Source organism: Trachurus japonicus, chromosome 1, assembly GCF_045865225.1.
Source record: "Trachurus japonicus isolate A0001 chromosome 1, Traja_1.0".
Taxonomy (NCBI): domain Eukaryota; kingdom Metazoa; phylum Chordata; class Actinopteri; order Carangiformes; family Carangidae; genus Trachurus; species Trachurus japonicus.
The window spans coordinates 24337914-24356720 of NC_140907.1; the positions used below are offsets into that span (position 1 = coordinate 24337914).

At 39.2% G+C, this 18807-nt stretch overlaps 1 protein-coding gene across 1 annotated transcript; it reads right to left on the bottom strand.

The window, feature by feature from the left end:
- Positions 1-408: 408 nt before the first annotated feature.
- Positions 409-18031, bottom strand: LOC146991966 (uncharacterized). The gene is made up of 10 exons (XM_085781858.1): positions 17872-18031; positions 16731-16946; positions 16437-16544; positions 15686-15739; positions 15464-15543; positions 15223-15319; positions 14631-14717; positions 10927-11175; positions 10250-10344; positions 409-1006 (listed from the first exon to the last, which is right to left on the bottom strand). The coding sequence occupies exons 1-9, from the start codon at positions 17903-17905 to the stop codon at positions 10292-10294; spliced, it is 978 nt and encodes a 325-aa protein (XP_085637984.1). The 5' UTR covers positions 17906-18031; the 3' UTR covers positions 409-1006; positions 10250-10291.
- Positions 18032-18807: the final 776 nt, after the last annotated feature.

Here is an 18807-nt window from a genome sequence, read left to right on the forward strand (position 1 = left end):
GGAATTTATTTAGTTCTGAAGGCCACGACTGATCAAACTTTAAAGCAGAAGTAAGAGATCCGATCCTGTCAGCCGATGGAGTTAGCAGTCCCCGCCCTTGTCCCTACGTCACCACATTCACGCGCATCCCTTGGCTGCACACACAGAGAGGACCGCCCCTTTATGCCGTTCTCTCTCCTCATTGGATAAAGGTTGTAGGATACAAGGAAAGTTTTCTCCTCGGCTTACAGCAGAGCAGAGTGACTGACAGACCCGTGTTTCGGACCAAACACTCTATATAAGTGATTGCTGTCGGAAGATATAACTATTTAAGACTTATATTAACACAAACGTTCTGCTTACTTCCACCTTTAACTATAATGTCAATAACATGTGGGACACAATAAAATACAAATTACAACAGTATTTCAGCATAACATAAACTTTAATACTACTAAATGGTGAGAGCATGGAAAGGCAAAATTCAGCATAATACAATAATATTCCAACATAAACACTGGTTTAAATCTTACAATCAAATACTGTCTGGTTTATGTGTAATATAGTTATAACACTTCACAAAAAACTTTGATGTGAAAAAAATGGACCCATTTGGCTGTTAAGTGTAAAGAGTAGTCTTGGTTAACCAGGTTGCTTTGCTCGCCTTTGAGGGTATCATGGGGCAATGACTATAGGCTGCCAATACTGTTATTTACACTTAAATTATAAAAACACATTTATTTACATCATATTCACCATTACTGTGGTAATAACATTTTAAACTTTTATAAGTGTACCTCATTGTGAAATTGCACCAAAAATAATAACACATCTGTTAGTCCAATAAATCTCGACTTGAATGCATTTGGTTACACTCAATATTTAATACATAGAAATTATAAACAAATCTGAGCTCAGCTGAAAGTTAATTTAGAAAAAGCTGCTGTTACAACAAATCAGTTTCCAACGGGAAAGCAACATCCATTTAAGTTTGGAGAAGTGTCCTTTTGGTCATGTTTTCCTCAATCTGAGAGAGGGAGAGAGAGAGAGAGAGAGAGAGAGAGAGAAAGAGAGAGAGAGATCAAATAAGACAATGTACTTCGTCCCACAGTCATGTGTCCTGCAATCACCTGCTTTGTGTAACTTGTAACTTCTGCTTTGGCCAAGTTTATGTGGCCTTTGCCATAACCTTTCACCTTCATGGAGAAACATCTGTTTGAGGAAAAGGATAGCTGACATAATCCCACTCCACATCTATTGATGTGATTTATGCTTAACCATTAAGCAGCTGCACAAAAAAAACACTGTAGTGCCCAAGGGTGAAGTGACAACAGTGCAGAGGATGCTCATCTGTGGATGTATCCAAATATTTGTCTAAACAAAGGTATAGTGTTAAGTGGTTTTAGAGCAATAACTTGAGGACAATGGCTGATGCTTTCAGCACAGTTTAGAGCACTCTTACTGGCAATCTCCCGAACTCACATCGTATCTGTCAAAGAGGTGTTTTGTTCTCACAAACCCCACAAATCCCAAATTTGACCTGTGTGAATCTGAACTGCATCTAATATAAAGGAGTTTGGTTTTAAACCAGTCATGTGACCACTGGGACTCAGGTTGCAGGTGAGACTTCACATTGATCTTAGGGCTTCACTGAGCTGAGCCACAGGCACAGATAGGGATCTGTGGAGACCACTAACCACTATAGTGAAACCTGGCTGCTGAAAGACTGGGCATTCCTCGGGGGATTTAGGAGTGTGGAGGAAAATTCTCAACCGAATCCCCTATATGGCTGTTCATCCTTCTTCTCAGTCACACACAAATGGGAAACCCACAAATACTATTTAGGTAAAACAATGTAAGTTTGTGAAAACAAACAGTTAAAGGGACAACGAGGAGTTTGCTTTTGGTTATAAAAAAGTCTCATATTAATGTGGATGAATCTATGTTACCCACACCTGTTAATGGCTCCATTTTCGATAAATATATCATTTTGTCTTTATCGTTATTTTGTTATTATTACTAGTGGTCGGCTCGCCCAGCATTTCCTAGTTTCGGTTTGGCAGACGCTGTCATGGGAATAACCCTGCCGAATCGCCATTTATGGTCGGAACTACGATGGTATCTGATTGTCTTCGAACCTCTGACTTTCATTCTTCATTAATGAAAAGATTTTGGCAAATGTTTTCGCTTTCGTCCGTTTTGCGCCGGTCCAAGAATTTCACCGTGCACGCGGAGGCTCATGGGAAATGTAGTGTGGAAACACTTCGCTTTCCAAAAATCCTCTTTGTCCCTTTAAACTTTTTTCAGTTTTATTACTTTGCTCCTAAAACATAAATAAGAAAGAATAATAAATTAAAAATTTCTCTATTATTGATGTGTATCAGGACAAAAACACGCAGCTAAAGGCTAAATGACACAATTTGTCACTGAAGTGATCGTGTGTGTATTTTGTAAGGTGATTAATGTTTTTATTGGGGCTACTGACATGACAGGGGGTGTGCACAAAAACAGAGGTTGGAACAACTGGAGCGATAAAGTGTATCAGACCTGATGGATTGATTACCCCAAGGTTAAGTTTCATGCACTAGAATGTGGAAGGATGTTTTTCCACAACAAAACAGGATGCAGATTTATGGTTCAGGTATGAATGATGAAAACATTAGTTCAAAGGAAAAAAAGGTGAGAGATGTAATCTTAGAAATATTGAAGGGAAGAAGAAGATACTGTATAACATAGTCTCTGACTCTGGATTCAGTTTAGAATAGAAATCTAAATAATTTAAATGAATGCTTGGGTATAAGTCAGGTTTACAAAATCCAAACATCTAAAATCAAGTCTAGCAGTCAAAATCGCAGTAAAGATAGACTGGAGGGTCAGGGGAAGAGGGAGGGGATGACATGTAGCCAGGAGCCAAAGGTAGGATTGAAACACATGCCGCTCTCTACCAGGTGAGCCACATAGGGCACCACAACTTTCATCATCAATTGTCCAGTGACATTGAGGGAATGGTGGGCTGGAAATTGAGCTCAAAAAGGACAAAGTTGTGAGGTATATTGCACCATTCACTTCTGTTTCACCTCTATCAGGATATGCACTGCTCCCCAAACAACCAAAAGTTTTTTTTGTTTTTGGTTCTTTGCAGCTAGCACAGGATCGATGGTACATCTTTTAAATTAACTGTGTGAACTGTGACTTTTTGAAAACAATCTCGGTAAGGTAATTGCAGCGAAATCAAAAAGGATTGACTGGTACTGGTACTGGTCCTGGCTGGTCACCAGTTAGCCAGCAAGTCGCCGTTAACTTCTTAGCTTCGAGCATTCAGCACCATCCATTCAGAGAAGACATGCTGATAACGAGAGCAGGCTTTAAGGTTACTTACACTTACAGTGACACCTGCTACCTTGTACTCATTATCGTCCGGCGTTGTAACACAGTGTGAGACATACTGTATATACCCATCAGGGTTGATACCGAGATTTCAAAACAATTCTTGGTTGTTTCCACGTTCGTATTTCAACATGTCCTGCGCATCAACTCGCAGCACATGAAACGAAACTAAGGGTTTAACATTTTTAGGAACTTTCATTCATCATCACCTGAGATTCCACCTGAGCTCACTTTAAACTGCGTGTGAATGATGAGAGGCAGAGATGTAATAAAGCAACAGTATAGGACTCTGACAGTTTGACACTGCCTGAGGAATTCGGAGCCACCGCCAGAGGCAATACCAGCAGGTGAATCAACGGCCGTCTGTCAGCAGGCCTCCTGATCACAGCGGCCCTGCCAACTGCACAAAGCCGGGCCAGGAATGTCTAACCCAGTCTGGATGGGACAATGGGAGAGGACAAGCCCGGCTCTGGGGATCGCTTGGTTCACTGCTTTGTTCCAGACTTAAATATCATGACAGCTATGGGATAGATCGCCATAACATTTGGTGCAGACATTCATGGTTCCCTGATGATGTATTCTAATGACTTTGGTGACTTCTCTGCCTCTGATGCTACCAGCAAATTGCATCTGAGGAAATGTTTTGTTTGTTTTGCTTAGCAACACCTCAGCAACACTTAACCGAACTTGGAAGATCTAGTTTTTCTTATTGTGCACCTGTAATATGGAACAACTTGCCGAATACTTTAAAACTTTCTTATTATTTAGCCTTAGGGCACTTACATCGCATTTAATCTCTAGATGTTCCTGTTTGGTAAGAGATAGAGTGATGGTTAGGGTCCCGCCTACCTGATCCATACATCCTCATTATGATATTTCAATTACTGTTAAGATTTTATTTAGTGTACTGTTCATATTTTCAGAGACTTTAATTGTTGTATTATTTCTTGCCACGTTTCAATTTTGTGGTGTTTGTGTTTTCTGCCACTTTTATGTAAGCACAACATTGTTGTTTCTTATGTCTGTACCTGTTAACTTTGCCGGGCTACATTGTAAATGGGGTGTCCACCTTGGTGCATTACCAAATTAAAAAAAGGTTGAATGAATGAATGAATGTTATGTCATTTAGGTAAAAAATTCACATCGTCAGGTAACTGTCGTAATCTTCAGACATTTCATCCAGCGCCATCCCCTGGTTTTCAGTGCCAGTTAGTAAAGGTTCGCCTTTTAACGCACTAAGCTGAACTAAGCAAGGGAAGCTGGTACACATTACTCTCTGGGCTTGAACATGTTGACAATGTCAGTATGAGGATGCCACCAGCATTTATCATTGCAGCTAAGAACAGCCTTGCACAGTTACTAGCGTGGCCTCTTAGTCTTTTAGGTGATTTATGAAGTCTAGAATTTCAATCATGACAAATACCTGACTCAGAGATTGTTAATACACATCTAAGCTTACAACCTGATTTATTTTACACGCACACACACATAAGTTGGGCGAGGTCGCAACACGAGAGTGGTGATTTCTTCATTCTCTTCACAGTAATATAAACATTTACCTAACGCTGTCCCCGGGGGAACCAGCGACACAAACAAAACCCCCGCTGCTCCTCAGTGATCATGACAAACTTCTAAACTGCAGCCGGTTGTCATTGCTTCAACATAAACTGAACAGCTGTTTCCTCCTTAGAGAAGGTGAAATGCAAAAACAGATCAAAGCATTGGTGACCATTAGTAACCAGGCAGAGTAGAGGCAGCTCAGCCAGTAGATCACAAAATGTCAAAGGTGTGATTGTTCACAACGAACCCACCCTGAGTCCACAGTATACGACTGGAGCGCCGGCTCTATTTCTGTGTTCTCTGCACATTGTTTTCACTGTGTTACTCCCCCTCCTTTTCCTTTGTTAAGAGACATGCAGCATGGCGTAAAAGTGAAACGCTCACCGCCAAACTAAGCCCTATAAATGTTTTGCAGGCCACCTGCCAAAGTATGGACTGAAGTTGTAAAATGTCTAAGTGTAAATAGTGAAGGTCAAGGCCCAGCATACATGGACGCCTCTTAAAATAAAAGGACACCGGTCGGGGCATCAGGGAAAGCAGAGGTGAGAAGCCTTTTAGGTGACCACTTTCTTTCATCTTGTGTTAGTAATTCCGACTAACTCACCTGTTGCAGACTTATAAATCATGACAAAAATTAATTGGAAATTAATAATCTACTTAAGTTTTATGGCGCAATATAAACACTTAGGTAATTAGAGCAAGTTTTGGTTAAGTTGGCCGTTTTCTGTCATTTTGATAAATAAAAAAATAAATAGTGTTTCATTTCTCCATATTAACACCTATTTAATATTGGTAAATGGCTCCAAATGGAAGTAATTGAGCAAAGCTTGAACAAATTATTTATTAATCATACATTAAAAACTTGCTTTATCAGAAAAATGTTCACATCTCTTTAAATCATTAGATGTGTGTTTCTGTCAGCTGTTTGAAGTATTTGTGAAGGAAAGTGAGACTCTGCTCTAAGGCGACGTTAAAACCACCAAGAACAGTTTTTCATTTCTCCATCCATTTTTCTCACAAATATTGTTTGTAGTTTGTTTCAGGTTCTGTCATGTGCTGTGGCCTCGTTGAAATGTATCCTGGTTTGAGCTTCACATCACAGCAGCCGCCGCACATCCTATTCTGCTGAGACTTGCTCAGTGACAGGTAGAGGAATGTAGGCCAGTTGACTCTGACATTGAGGCCACATTATTCTCCTGCAGTCACTGTGAACCCTTTAATTAGGATTGTCTGACCTATGACCCTTGGAAAGGACAACTCCAGAGCCTCTTCAGGTCAAGGAACCACAGAGGGGAAAAAGAGACAAACTGCACGGTTGTGATAAAGAGGCATAACACAGGAAGCTAACCTGTGAGACATGAAGGAAGGTATCGATCTGCTGTACATGACGGCACCTGGAAAGGTTCTGCAGTGGTTTCAGTCGAGCTCATTTATCAGTGTCTCATTTCTTTCAACAAAATCACACCATGACCTCATAAACGATTCGGTTTCAAAACAAACTCATTGAACTGTTTGGGAAACAATCAGCTTGTCTCTTGCTCCGTTTTGTTTGGTGCACAACTCCTAATATGTTGACAAGGCGTTAAAAAAAAAACAGCATCCTCAAATCACCACTGACAAATTTATTATCTTCAAATTGTCCGAGAAGGGACAGCTGTATTCCTGCAATGACAAGTAAATTTTTTCACTTATAAATTAGACCTATAACAATTGAAGCTGAACAGTGTGCAAGTTGCATCACAAAGCACTATTTGTCTCATTGTCTGCTAAAACATTTCAGGAATTCCTCTCTAGATTCATTTTCTTTTAAGACCCTGATAACTTAGTTTCATGTCTTAATTTCACCGTCAAATAGGCAACAAGAAAGAGTCGACTACAAAGCCCCTGTATAGCATCTTATGTCCTTTGTATAAAAGGGCTAAAGTCTTGTGCTAGAAGAGGCTAACTGTCTGCTAGCATCAGCTTCATTTCTCATGCTGCTCTCCAAACTTTTGGCAAGAAAGTGAATGAGCATAATTCAAAAAGTTATATATTTTTTGCATTTAATTGTAAGTCTTTATCTTAAGATTCAAATTTCAGATATTTTTATAATATCATCTTGCTCCTTATTTGAGATATAGCCTATTATAGTATGCATGAGAGTAATAACGCAATGTCCCTTAAATGGTTTGTGACCATTCCTTTTTTCTTAACGCTGCGTGACATTTATCTATTGGTTGGTAACATAATCCAGACTTGAAATTATTCTGACCTGGTGGTAACAACACATTTAATATTGTGAAGCACTATCCAATAACCAATATCCAGTAATAATATATTCACTTATTGTCACTCAGCTGCAATTTTACCATTCTTTATCCATAGCACGTCACTACTCTTAAGTGAAACACTTAATAATGGCAATAAATTTGACTTCTTTAGAAAGTAAGAAAATGACACTGGGCATTTTGGAGTCTATAAACATAAAGGATATATAGTAAATTCAATTTTCACATCGTCACAGGAAAACAGCGATGACACACACCATGAAATTACATGTGCAGCTTAAACTGCAGGGGCAGCCCTTTGAGCCCTGTAATAAGACAGGTCTAATTGCTATCTTCACCACTTTGCAACTGCAAAGTTTTAGATTTCAATTTCTAACTAAAACTTGATGGTTTGGGATGGGAAGTGTCGGGAGGAAGGGGCAGACCCAGCCTGGACCAGCTGTTTTCTTCTTCTTGTAGTGTGAGGGGAGTGTTAGTCTGCGCTTTCCGACAGTCCCTCCCTCCTGTAAAGCTGCCCAGGTGTAATGGTCTACCCGCACCACATCAAAACTCACGAGCAGGAAGCTTTCTTCTCACTGTTATTACCAAGATACAAATCCTGTGTTGACCACATACTGTATACTATTGTCATCCTGTTGCCATAAATCTGTGTTACACCTGCAATAGCCAAAGAGCCAAAATGTCTTCCCCTGAAGTTAAAGGCCCATGAGAGATTAACTACCCTCTTCATGCTCAGATCCTTGACCCTCCTCGTCTTTGTGACCTGTCTCTGAACCAGCAGCAGCAGTTCATTCAAATAAGAGCCTCTGTGAAGTTGCTTTAGCTGACTATAGCCTTGTCTCACACAGTTAAATCTCAGTCTGTCACTCTCTTTCTCCTGCCTCCACCTCTCTGTGAAATATTCATCCCAGGCGGGACGGACAATTTACACCAACGTTATAGTCATCAAACATGAAAGCCAAGCGCTGACTGGAAAATAACACTGTGAAGTCCCAGGTCTAATTATGCTGGTTTAGTTTATGACCTGTCAGTTCATATCAATTATCTACTGGCGCAGAATGGCAAACAGCCCTTCAACTTCTGTTTCCAGCTTGTTCATCACTTCCCATCCCAGGTGGGAACAAGTAGAGACTTCACTTTTTCTTTTCTCTGCTGTTTCAGTGCAATTGTCCTTTTCCCCTTTTTTCCATCATGTGTTCATTGTGTTATGTTAGAGGACCTACTCATGTGACCTGTCAATCAAAGCTGTATCTCTAATAATATCATTTTATTTTAGAAAAATCACTTTCACTATGTATCCAAAATTATGTACAATTAATCTAAATATGTGCTTTTCAATAGAAATTAAGGCCACGATAAAGAAATGATTGCTTTCCATAACGTTGGATTTAATTTTAAATTGTATTCATTATTGCTACTTAACCAACTTAAGGCATCACAACAAATATTTATAATGTTTTTTATCTGCAAGTGGATGATTTTCTAAGTTATTACAGAGTAACATTGTGAGAGAGACAGGAAGGTAGGGGAAGGAGAGGGGGTGGCAGGCAGGGATTTAAGATTGAATGACATTAGTTGCTAGAGCCTGTTATATTCATGATTTTGTTTTCATCAGTGTATAATCACCTGAAACTAAGAAATGATGCTTAGAACAAGACTATGCCTACACATGGACTGGGTCCTCTTTCCGAGAGCTCGCCATGTTACACAACATTGTATCTACATTAGGTCGTCTTGCACACTTGGACAGGGAGGGGTGGAGGGTATTTAGTTGATGTCACCAATAAATGACACCACATGTTCTTAAATAATTTCTAGATGTGAAACAAATATTTACAGACAGAGTTGAGGTAACTTGCAAAACCTTGTATTTCTTTTCTTTTCTGTGAAACAGGTCTAGTTGGAGGCATATTCGAGCAACAGGTTTCACATATCTCATTACTGTAAGTTTCATAGTCGTCTTTATTGTCTTGTATTAGGGATCATTTCCCACTGATAACAATAATCAATAACTTCCTGCTCCAAATAACCGATGCCAATGTGATAACTGATAACAGTTTTAATAGAAAGGCTAAGATGTAGTGAGTAAAGATGAATTTAACATTAAAACTCTCATTATGTGAACAGGTATTTAGAGCTGCAGTAGCACTATAGGACTGACCACCTTTGCTGAAATGCAGATATGCTTGAGATTTCTGAAGCTGGTGTTTTTGTGGGAACAGAGATGATCCGTGACTGCTAACACGGAGCTTCTGAGCGGTTAGCTCCTCAGATGTGAGCTTATCATCAGCTGTTAAGAGCTGTGCAAATTCCTCGGGCCTCAGGCTTCGGCCCTGAGTGTTTCTGAGCAGATAGGAAGAGAGAAGCAGCGCAGGTGCAGATGTGAGCATAACATCCTGAAGCATGTGATGATTAGACTGAGAGGGCCACTGTTACTACCTGTGCGAGTGGAATCTCATCTGTGAGTGGAAGCAATGGGTGGTTTACATTTAGCAGAAACAGAATTAATTTGATAGAAAAATAAAAGCCGTCAAAGTCTGCTTCATAGTTTTTTCCCCCTTTCTTCACAAGTTGAATGAGTTTGCCTGGTCGTCATCATGTGTTGATATTTGATGATGTGTAGTTAATAGCTCAAGGAAAAAAAAAGAGTGGACAAAGTGTGACTTAGCAAACAGACACTACTAGAAGCAAGTAAAGGTATAGGCAAGCAGTTTACATTAATAATATACTGTATGTTGTGATATGTCTCCTGCAGTGAGGCTCAACTTTTGGATGCAGCTTCCATAAAGTATATTTATAAACCACTGGATACCGGGCCATCAGCGTGATTTACAATTCTGGGGACGAGCACATTTTATAATTTTAGATTTAAGGGTTATGACTCCTAACTATCTATTTTTAATAATTGAGAACGAGAAGCTGTAACACAGGACTCCCAGTGGTCGTACGTGATCTGTTGACCTGCGCTGTGGGGTGGGGGTTTTCCATTTACTAACATCTGAACTGGCTGAGCAGTGTAGCAGCTGCAGCACAGCATTCGCCCGCTGCGGTCTTACCAAGGTTTTGAAGAACAGGACAGGAGCTTTGAGGCAATAATGTCACACTGGACTGTCGAGGGAAACGTCCCAGAAGACCTTGCTCAATTCCAGACCTGTTGACAAAGTGCATTATGGTGTTAAAACGCATTTTGTGTATTGGTCAAATGTTGGACGATAACATCTTCTAACAAAAAAATCTTTATGTGACAATACCTTATAAATGTATTTGTTACAGCAAATAATAACAATTAAAAAAAACAATTTCTTCACATTGACATGTATGTACAAGACGACTAATACCAGTATGTTCTGAAGTACATGTATGTTATAAGAGTTAATCAATGTTACTGCTCATCATATTACATGATCACGTTCATAGGGTCTACTCCAGTTTAAGAGATGGGCAATAAAATCCTTATCCCACCTTCTTTCCATACAAAACTGCATGATAAGTTTTGTCTAAAGCTAATGTAAAACTTCAGCAGTTCAGAGTTTGCCAAATAAAGTGAGGATCTCCCATTGTCCCAGTCTTTCTAATTGATTCCCCTTTTTTTGTTACCATCACTCCACTGCAGCTTAGAAATAAAGCATGAAGGGGGTTTTGTACAGACTGCTGCAGCCTCATGTGGGCTTCAGGTGATATCTTATATAGTTGTGGACATTACAATGAGTGGACAACTTCATTAAATACCAACCTCTCTTCTGACTCAAGTCAGTGCTATTGCTGTTGTTCTCATTTGTCTCCTTCAGTGACTCCACTGAAGTCTGGTTGGAGGCGACGCCTTCATCATCAGTTTTTTCCTCCACGCTCTGCTGCACAGGAGCATCAGGAGTCTGCTCAACGACGTCCGCTTTGGGTTTGTCCTCAGAGACAGAGCTGTCTGGAGAATCAGCCGGAGCTGCAGACTCGGCAGTGGCATCATCGACAGATTTATCAGTCTCAGCTGTGAAGCACAAACCCAAGGAAAAGCAAAACCTTTTTTTAGTGGTTCTCAAAAGCAGGAAGCCCGTTTTTATTCTGTATCTAGTTGGCATCACAAATATAAATATAAACACGGGGATGAGTTAAAAAAAAAAACACACACAATATGGGTAATATTGAAATACAGTGGAAAAACCGAACAGTCGTCATTTATCGAATAGGAAGTTAAACTGTTGCAATAGATTAATTGTGTAACATTGTTGGTTGACGTTTTAAACTGCAGGTAGACTGGTTCAGTGTGTTCTGTATTTAGCTGCCACATAATAACAGTATTTCCACTCATAGCCTGCAGTGGTTTTGCCCTCTCTGACAGTCAGGGAGGGGGATTTCTCTTGGGCAAAGGCATTTGAGGGGGCCACCATGTTGGTAATGAGGCGGCTGATTACTGACCAGTTCCTAATGAGCTACAGCCATGCAGCTGTTGGAGGTTGTGGGAAAGTAGGGCGGCCCCATCATTATCTGACCCAGGGTTAGGTGGAGGGAAAGCGGAGATGAAGGGGAGAGGAAGGTGACCGTCGTTCTGGACATAATTCTGCCATGACTAAGATGGCTCCTCGGGCGTTATTCCAGTCTTAAGAGAATCATCATGTCTGTCTGGTTTATGGCAGCTGACTAGACTCTTTACTACAGGTAGACCGTTGACCTGTTCATCAGCTTTCCTTTCCGTTTCATATACTGAGACAGCAAATGTGCTCTGTATTGGTGTTATGTAAAATATGTTAAAATGCAGTATAAGGAAGGTCAACATTTTAGTTAAGTTTTTTGCTTTCCCCAAAATGGTTATTTGAACATGTTCATGTTCAGTACTGAACTAGAGCCAAGAGGAAATGAGCTCAGTATAAAGACATGAAATGAGAAGTATGTGGTTGTTGTTGCTGATACAGAAACATGATGTAACTCTCAAATACCTCACGCACCATCAAATGGAAATGTTAAAATCACACATGCTTAACATATGGATGTTAGCAATGTCATTTTGAGCATATTGGCATTCTGACTGACTGATTAGCCCTGCTATGCATTAGTGCAGCCCAACTGTCCACAGCGGTTGTGTCTTGTATTTCTGCTGTTTGAGAGCATAAAGCATCAGTAAAAACAGATTTTAAGTATAAGAATAATATGTAAACAGTTATTGTGTCTTACTCAACATGTGAATGACACGATGCACTAACAAGTTGCTCATGAGCACAACTTGTCCTTAGACAAATAGGATTCAACCAATCTTAAATCTATGATAAAAACCAATAACGCTGGCTCCATATCCCATCTGGACAGGTGATCTCAATTATTACAGCCGATCACATGGTTGTGTGGGCATTTACACATATTAGACCCCTCTAATATTTCTGTTGTCTAATTACCCATTCAACATTTATTGTTAGAGATTTATTTGGATGATTTCAGTACCTCTTTGCAAATCTTTTTAGATGTTCTCGAGTGTGTCATTGTGGTCATTGGCATCCTTATGTGGGTTACTTATTGTCATAATACACATATTCTTCTTTGGCCAATTCTCTAGAATAACTTTTTAATTGCATTAACACATTTTCCGATGAAATGAAGTAGGATAAAGAGGAAGCACTCAACCCACAGGAAGTGACTAACCACCTGCTAAAGATAAAAAAAAAAAAAAAATGAAAAAAAAACAGAGAAAGCTGAATGTTTTGCATCTTTTTTCACCTCATTATCCCTGAAAGACGATGAACCTGTGATGATGTACTTAGCACAGCTTACAAATGTCCCGGTCCAACAGTCTTCTCCTCCAGTTACCTCACACAAGCTACTTTAAGTTACTTAAGTCATCAGTTTGCACAATGATGTGATTTCCGGTCTAACACTTCTTCTAATGCATGCTTGCCATTGATGTAGGTGTTAAATAAAGTATTTCTAAGGTGTCATACGCACATTCAGATGGATTCCACTTTAGATACAAAAATAAATTTTCTTCTGCCTCTCTTGTCTTCTTTGTTGTAGCTACGGTAACAACAACCCAATCCCAAAAATAAAATTAAGTTGCTCTGTTGCCAAAGTGCCAGTAAGGATGAATGGGGTTGGATATGTGTGTTTTCATGAGATCAAGGGTGTGACTTTGTGTTAAGCAAAGTTGAGGTTATTGTCTGTCACATATTGTAAATGGACATTTCAAGCAGGTGCTGTAACAAATAGCCTTGGTTGTGTGGAAACTGTAATTTGCCAAGTGTTTGACTGGTTTCCTCAGTATTCCCTTTTGAAACAAGTTACAGACAGACATCATCAGATCAATCTTTTTTCCAAAAACCTGAACCTATACAGCAGCAGCAGTTAGAAAATCTGACTCCCCACCTGCTCTGATTGTTGAAAGAGTTTCATTATTTCTTTCCCACGAGAGGAAGAGAACCATTTGAGCCATCAGCACTGTCCGTTTTAAACAAAGTGTGGCTCAAGGCAGAGAGGCAGGCTCAGACGTGACTGAACTTTTTACCTTTCAACATGGGCGCAGGTACGCTTCATACATCCTCAGACAAATGAAAATGTCAAAACAATAGGACAAGGAAAATTAATTTGGACATGCATATATTGTGCTGCAGGCTGGACCAAAAGTTTGGGTAGGAATGTGCCGTAATATATACAACACACAGAAGAAGCTCTTGCATTCATCAGTATGTCAATTATCCAATTTTTAAAGCTGAGTGACTGCATATAAAACTTGCTGAATTGTATTATACACATTAACATCTTCAGTTAGTTATTGTAGTTATTGGATATCAGTATCAGCTATCAGTCATAGCGAACTGCATTGGCCTATAATATATTAACCTGGCTTCCATTTCCATCAAGTGGTGGTTTCCGGTACTGCAGGACACATCCCCCCCCCCCTCCAACTAAGGAACTGTTGTTGAGTTGTGCACAACTTGTCGTCACAAACATTACAACATTTTCAGCTGGTCCTTAACTGCTCTTATCTTTGCACAAGTTCTTTTAATGATTTGTATGAGTCACGGCATTGCATAACGTCAAATGTAATTTCTTAGGAAATTCATACCTAGTGTGATGACAGACACACTGGATTCAAGGTTGTTTGCATGCAGAACATATTGATATTGTAGTATAGTTTTGGCATTAGGTTGTGAAATCAATGCCTTTCGTGAATTAAATGGGCATTTTCTGTTGTCAGCTTTAAAAAGTCTGTGCTTTCCCTATCTGGGCATTCACACCAGCTCACAGGATGTTGGTGTTAATATATATTTAGTTCAGACAGCTGTCACGAACGATACTTCCTTTTACTAAGTTTAACAGTGATCTTACGATAGAGAAAATAAAGAAGTGCACATACCACACTTAAAGTCACAGCTAAAACTAATTCTTTCTTCTGTTTCACAGAACTGAACTGTTATATAACAGATAGAAAATACCTGTCAGCTTATCATTGGGTCTCACCTTTCTTCTCATCTTGAACTTCAGGCTCTGCTGCTTGTTCTTGTGGCTCTTTAGTAGAAGTTTCTTGGCTTTGAAATGTCTGCAAACCTGAAAAATGTACAAGTGTCAGGATTTGTTTTTGTGCAACAATAAAAGAGCACATTTGGAGGATGTGTTTTCTTTCTGCTATAGTGACAAATATTCTCAGCGATGTTGTTGTCGATATATTAGGTTTAGTGGTTAGGGTTAGATGATAAACTTGCAGTTGAGGATGGTTGTAGTTAAAAGAAACAACCTCTGTCTACCCCCAACATGGACTTTAATGCTGTCATATGAACAATAAAAGGTAACTATGCATCCCCATTATTAATATTTTGTCTCTATTTGTTTGCTGACCCTCACCTGACCTTAGCTTTCTTATCATTAAAAACCTTATACCTTATACCCAGCTGTTTAATTCAGGGTGTGGCCCTGTTTGCCTAATGATATTTTACTCAAACTATGTTAATAGGACAGCATATAACAGTCTATGTTTTTATTTGTCGATGATTATCTGAAAATGCTTAATTTTTTTGTTATATTCAGTTTTTCTAATTGATATACGTGGACTGACCGTTCTGAGAACCAGCGTCAGCAGGCTCCACAGGCTCCACGGTGCTGAGAGGGATGTTAGCTTCATCTGGTCTGGAGGCGAAATCAACAGAGTAGCGCTGAGGAGATTCAGAGACACACATCGTCAGTGCCACAACTTCAAGCCAAATTAAACCGACTATCTGCTGACTGTGCTAATCACCATTAATTGTAGCTATTCCTGTTTTGGAAGTGGAAATGAAGAGTTAATATACTCTACTTACTCTTCCTCTCCTCCGTGCAAGAAAGCAAGCAAGTCCAAATCCAACAGTTACAAGGATGATCACGACCAGGATGATAATACCTGTAGGAGCAGCAGTTCAAAGTCTTGGCTGAAGGTAATGACATAAATCTGTCATGTATGTCAAAGCGTACAGCATAGATACAACCTCAAAAATACATTATAGTTTGATATTGTTTGAGGTGTAAACCTAAATTCAACTCACCAGCATTGTCATCGTCTTTACTGCCAAGTTTTTGTTTGGGACTTGTTGTTGCTGCTACAAAAAGAAATACAAAAAGGTGTTTTAAAAAGAGGGAGGCTTTACTTGATACATTGCTAACAGGATATTATGTTGGGACACCACTGAAACCTACTAATGACTTGTTAAATGTTAAACCCTAGTGTCAGAAGATGCTAGATTGGGAAACCCTGTTGCTTCAGTCCAATATCCCTTATATTACTCTACTATTTTAAAGCTGCAAATCATTTTTTTGTGTCCACTTGGGGGCAACAAAGTTAAGTCGAATCCACAACAATGACATATTTTCACTTAACATTGCTGATCTGGCGAATGTGTCAGCAAACATTTGCCTATTCACACATCCAGACACACAGTGATATCTGCCTTCACATGTTTAGGTCTCTACCAACTCCTGAGCGGCTCATCTGTCTTTTTTTAGCTGATAAATGTTCCACTATGTTCTTAAGATAGTTGTTTTATCTGTCAGCCCTTATACTCTGCAGTTAGCGTCCAGCGTTTATTGGAGCCTTTTCTTTGTAAGCTGTTGCCTAAGTTAAGGAAGGTTGACTTGAGAATGATTTTTTTTTTTTTTTTTTTACAGTAAAGCCAAATACTGTAAAACTGACTCTCTAATTGTATGTAGAGTACAAAAAAAAAAGAAAATCAAATCCCGAGGCTATTCAGGGAACACAAAATTATAGACTATAGTTAATTCATTTTCGTCTGCACTCACCTTTGGTCGTTTTGGCGGTTTTCGTGGTGGAAGTTTGGCTTTCAGGAGGACTGCGGGGTGTAGGTGTGGTCAAGAGTGTCGTGGGGCTTTTGGTGGTTGTTCCACCACCTTGAATCAAAGAAACAATTTATTCTACTCCACAGCAAAACAAACAGATAATAGTCATAAAAGGATTAGGGAAAGCAGACTTGATAATGATAAGGACTGGCTTTCAGGACCATAATCTCTGACATACGTGGTTTTGGGTAATACATATAGGCTACAGTATGAGGGTTTAAATAGTTCAGATCAAACCTTTCTCCCTTGTTGTTCTGGGGGACATGCTCATGCTGGTGGTGCTCATTTTGCTGGTGGAAAGGGAGCTGCTGGTGTTGGGGCTGGCACTAGTGGTGATATTGGAGGGCATTTGGTCACTGGAGATATTGAGCCCACTGCCACCGGTAACATCTGATACATCTGAATACTGAGTCGTTGATTCCCCATCTGCTATGGCTGAAGCCACAACCACACCTGCAGGAAGGGATACAGCCTTTTCAACACTCAGTAAACACAGAAATGTCCAAAGTTTGAACATAACACATTGAGTTTTTCTATTCTGGTGTCATCAACTTAAGATCCAACAGACTCTACCAATAAATTGCCCAATCTGATCAACCATATGGGTCATTTGTCCCTATACCCTGATAGCCTATAGGAGTATCTCCTGAAATAGTAGCTACTGTACTGCATGGAGGAGGGAACACTGGAGCTGAAGTCATCATAGTAACACTATTAAACGCATGATTAAGCTTATGAAGCAGCTGTAGTTTGTTTAGGGTTAGGTTTAGGTAAAAAACAAAACAAAACACTTAGGGTTTAGACTAACGTCGTCACAGTTAGGTTTAGTGGTTAGGGTTAGGGTTAGATGATAAACTTGCAGTTAAGGATGGTTGTAGTTAAAAGAAACAACCTCTGTCTACCCCCAATATGGACTTTTTTTAAAAAATATATATGCTGTCATATGAACAATAAAAGGTAACTATGTATCCCCATTATTAATATTTTGTCTCTATTTGTTTGCTGACCCTCACCTGACCTTAGTTTTCTTATCATTAAAAACCTTATGGGGAACCAGCTGTTTAATTCAGGGTGTGGCCCTGTTTGCCCAATGATATTTTACTCAAACTATGTTAATAGGACAGCATATAACAGTCTCACTATGTTTTTATTTGTCGATGATTATCTTAAAATGCTTTTTTTGGGTTATATTCAGTTTTTCTACTCCATTATTAATGTCTACAAAAATTACCTAGACTCAGACAGAACATTTGAAGAACAAGGATTTTAAGAAATTGTAACAAAACATGACACTTAATTTCATCATAAAATTAAGTGTTTATATATAAAGGGTCATTGCACAATAATTAACATAAATATATAATATAAGAAGCCTTACCCAGGATGAAGAGGTTATAACCAATCCCTGGCATTTTAAGTTTGGTTCACAGCAGCAGAAATCTAAGAAAATCTGAGTCGTAGTCTCCGTAAATCTTTAATGGATATTTTTATCATCAGGTGATGCTCTCATATGCAGCTTCCCCTTCAATGCATCACAGTGTAACTTGCATCTAAAGGAACCAAAAAAGAGGATCAACGCCTCTCAACCACAGCAGGATGTAGCGTTGCTCAAATGCTGTTAGAGGAAATATGCTGGTACATTGCTTCAGTTCTGCCCTCTCACTGCAGGACACTATTAGTTTGCAGATGTTAATTGCCGTGAAGAACTAAAATTCATAACGATCCACTGTGGATCTTAAATGAATTAATTTAGTAAACAACGTGGACTATTTGTACTGACTTCAACACATACAAGCAAATATTTGATCTCATATTTACCCTTTTAGTCTTCAAACAATTTATTTGTGTTTTCAATTAGTTTCCTCTAATCAAACAAAGTATGATCACCAAAAAAAAACTCAGTGTTACCCAATATACAGTAGTTGGTGCAATTTTTCCATTGTTGTCAGTACCAGTTTCTGCTCACTAGATGTCGCTGTGACTATGGGGAAATATGCCAGACATGCACAAGGCAGTTTCCCCTCTCCTTTCCTGAATGTATGACTAAGTTACACAAAACCTTTTTTTTCTGTGTGATATACTATGAAAGAAATGAAGTAAAAAAAAAAAACACTAACTAATGATGTAAATGATTAAGATTAGTTACAACAATGGACTGTGGTATGTTTTTTGCTGTGGTGTTTGAGGAAAAATATATGATGAAGAATGAACAGATCAGTTGATTAGTCAACTGAGTCAGCTATTTTGATGAGCGGTGAATACTTTTACTCACTTGTTACGCAAAAATACCAAGTTTTCACACCTTGTAGCTTCT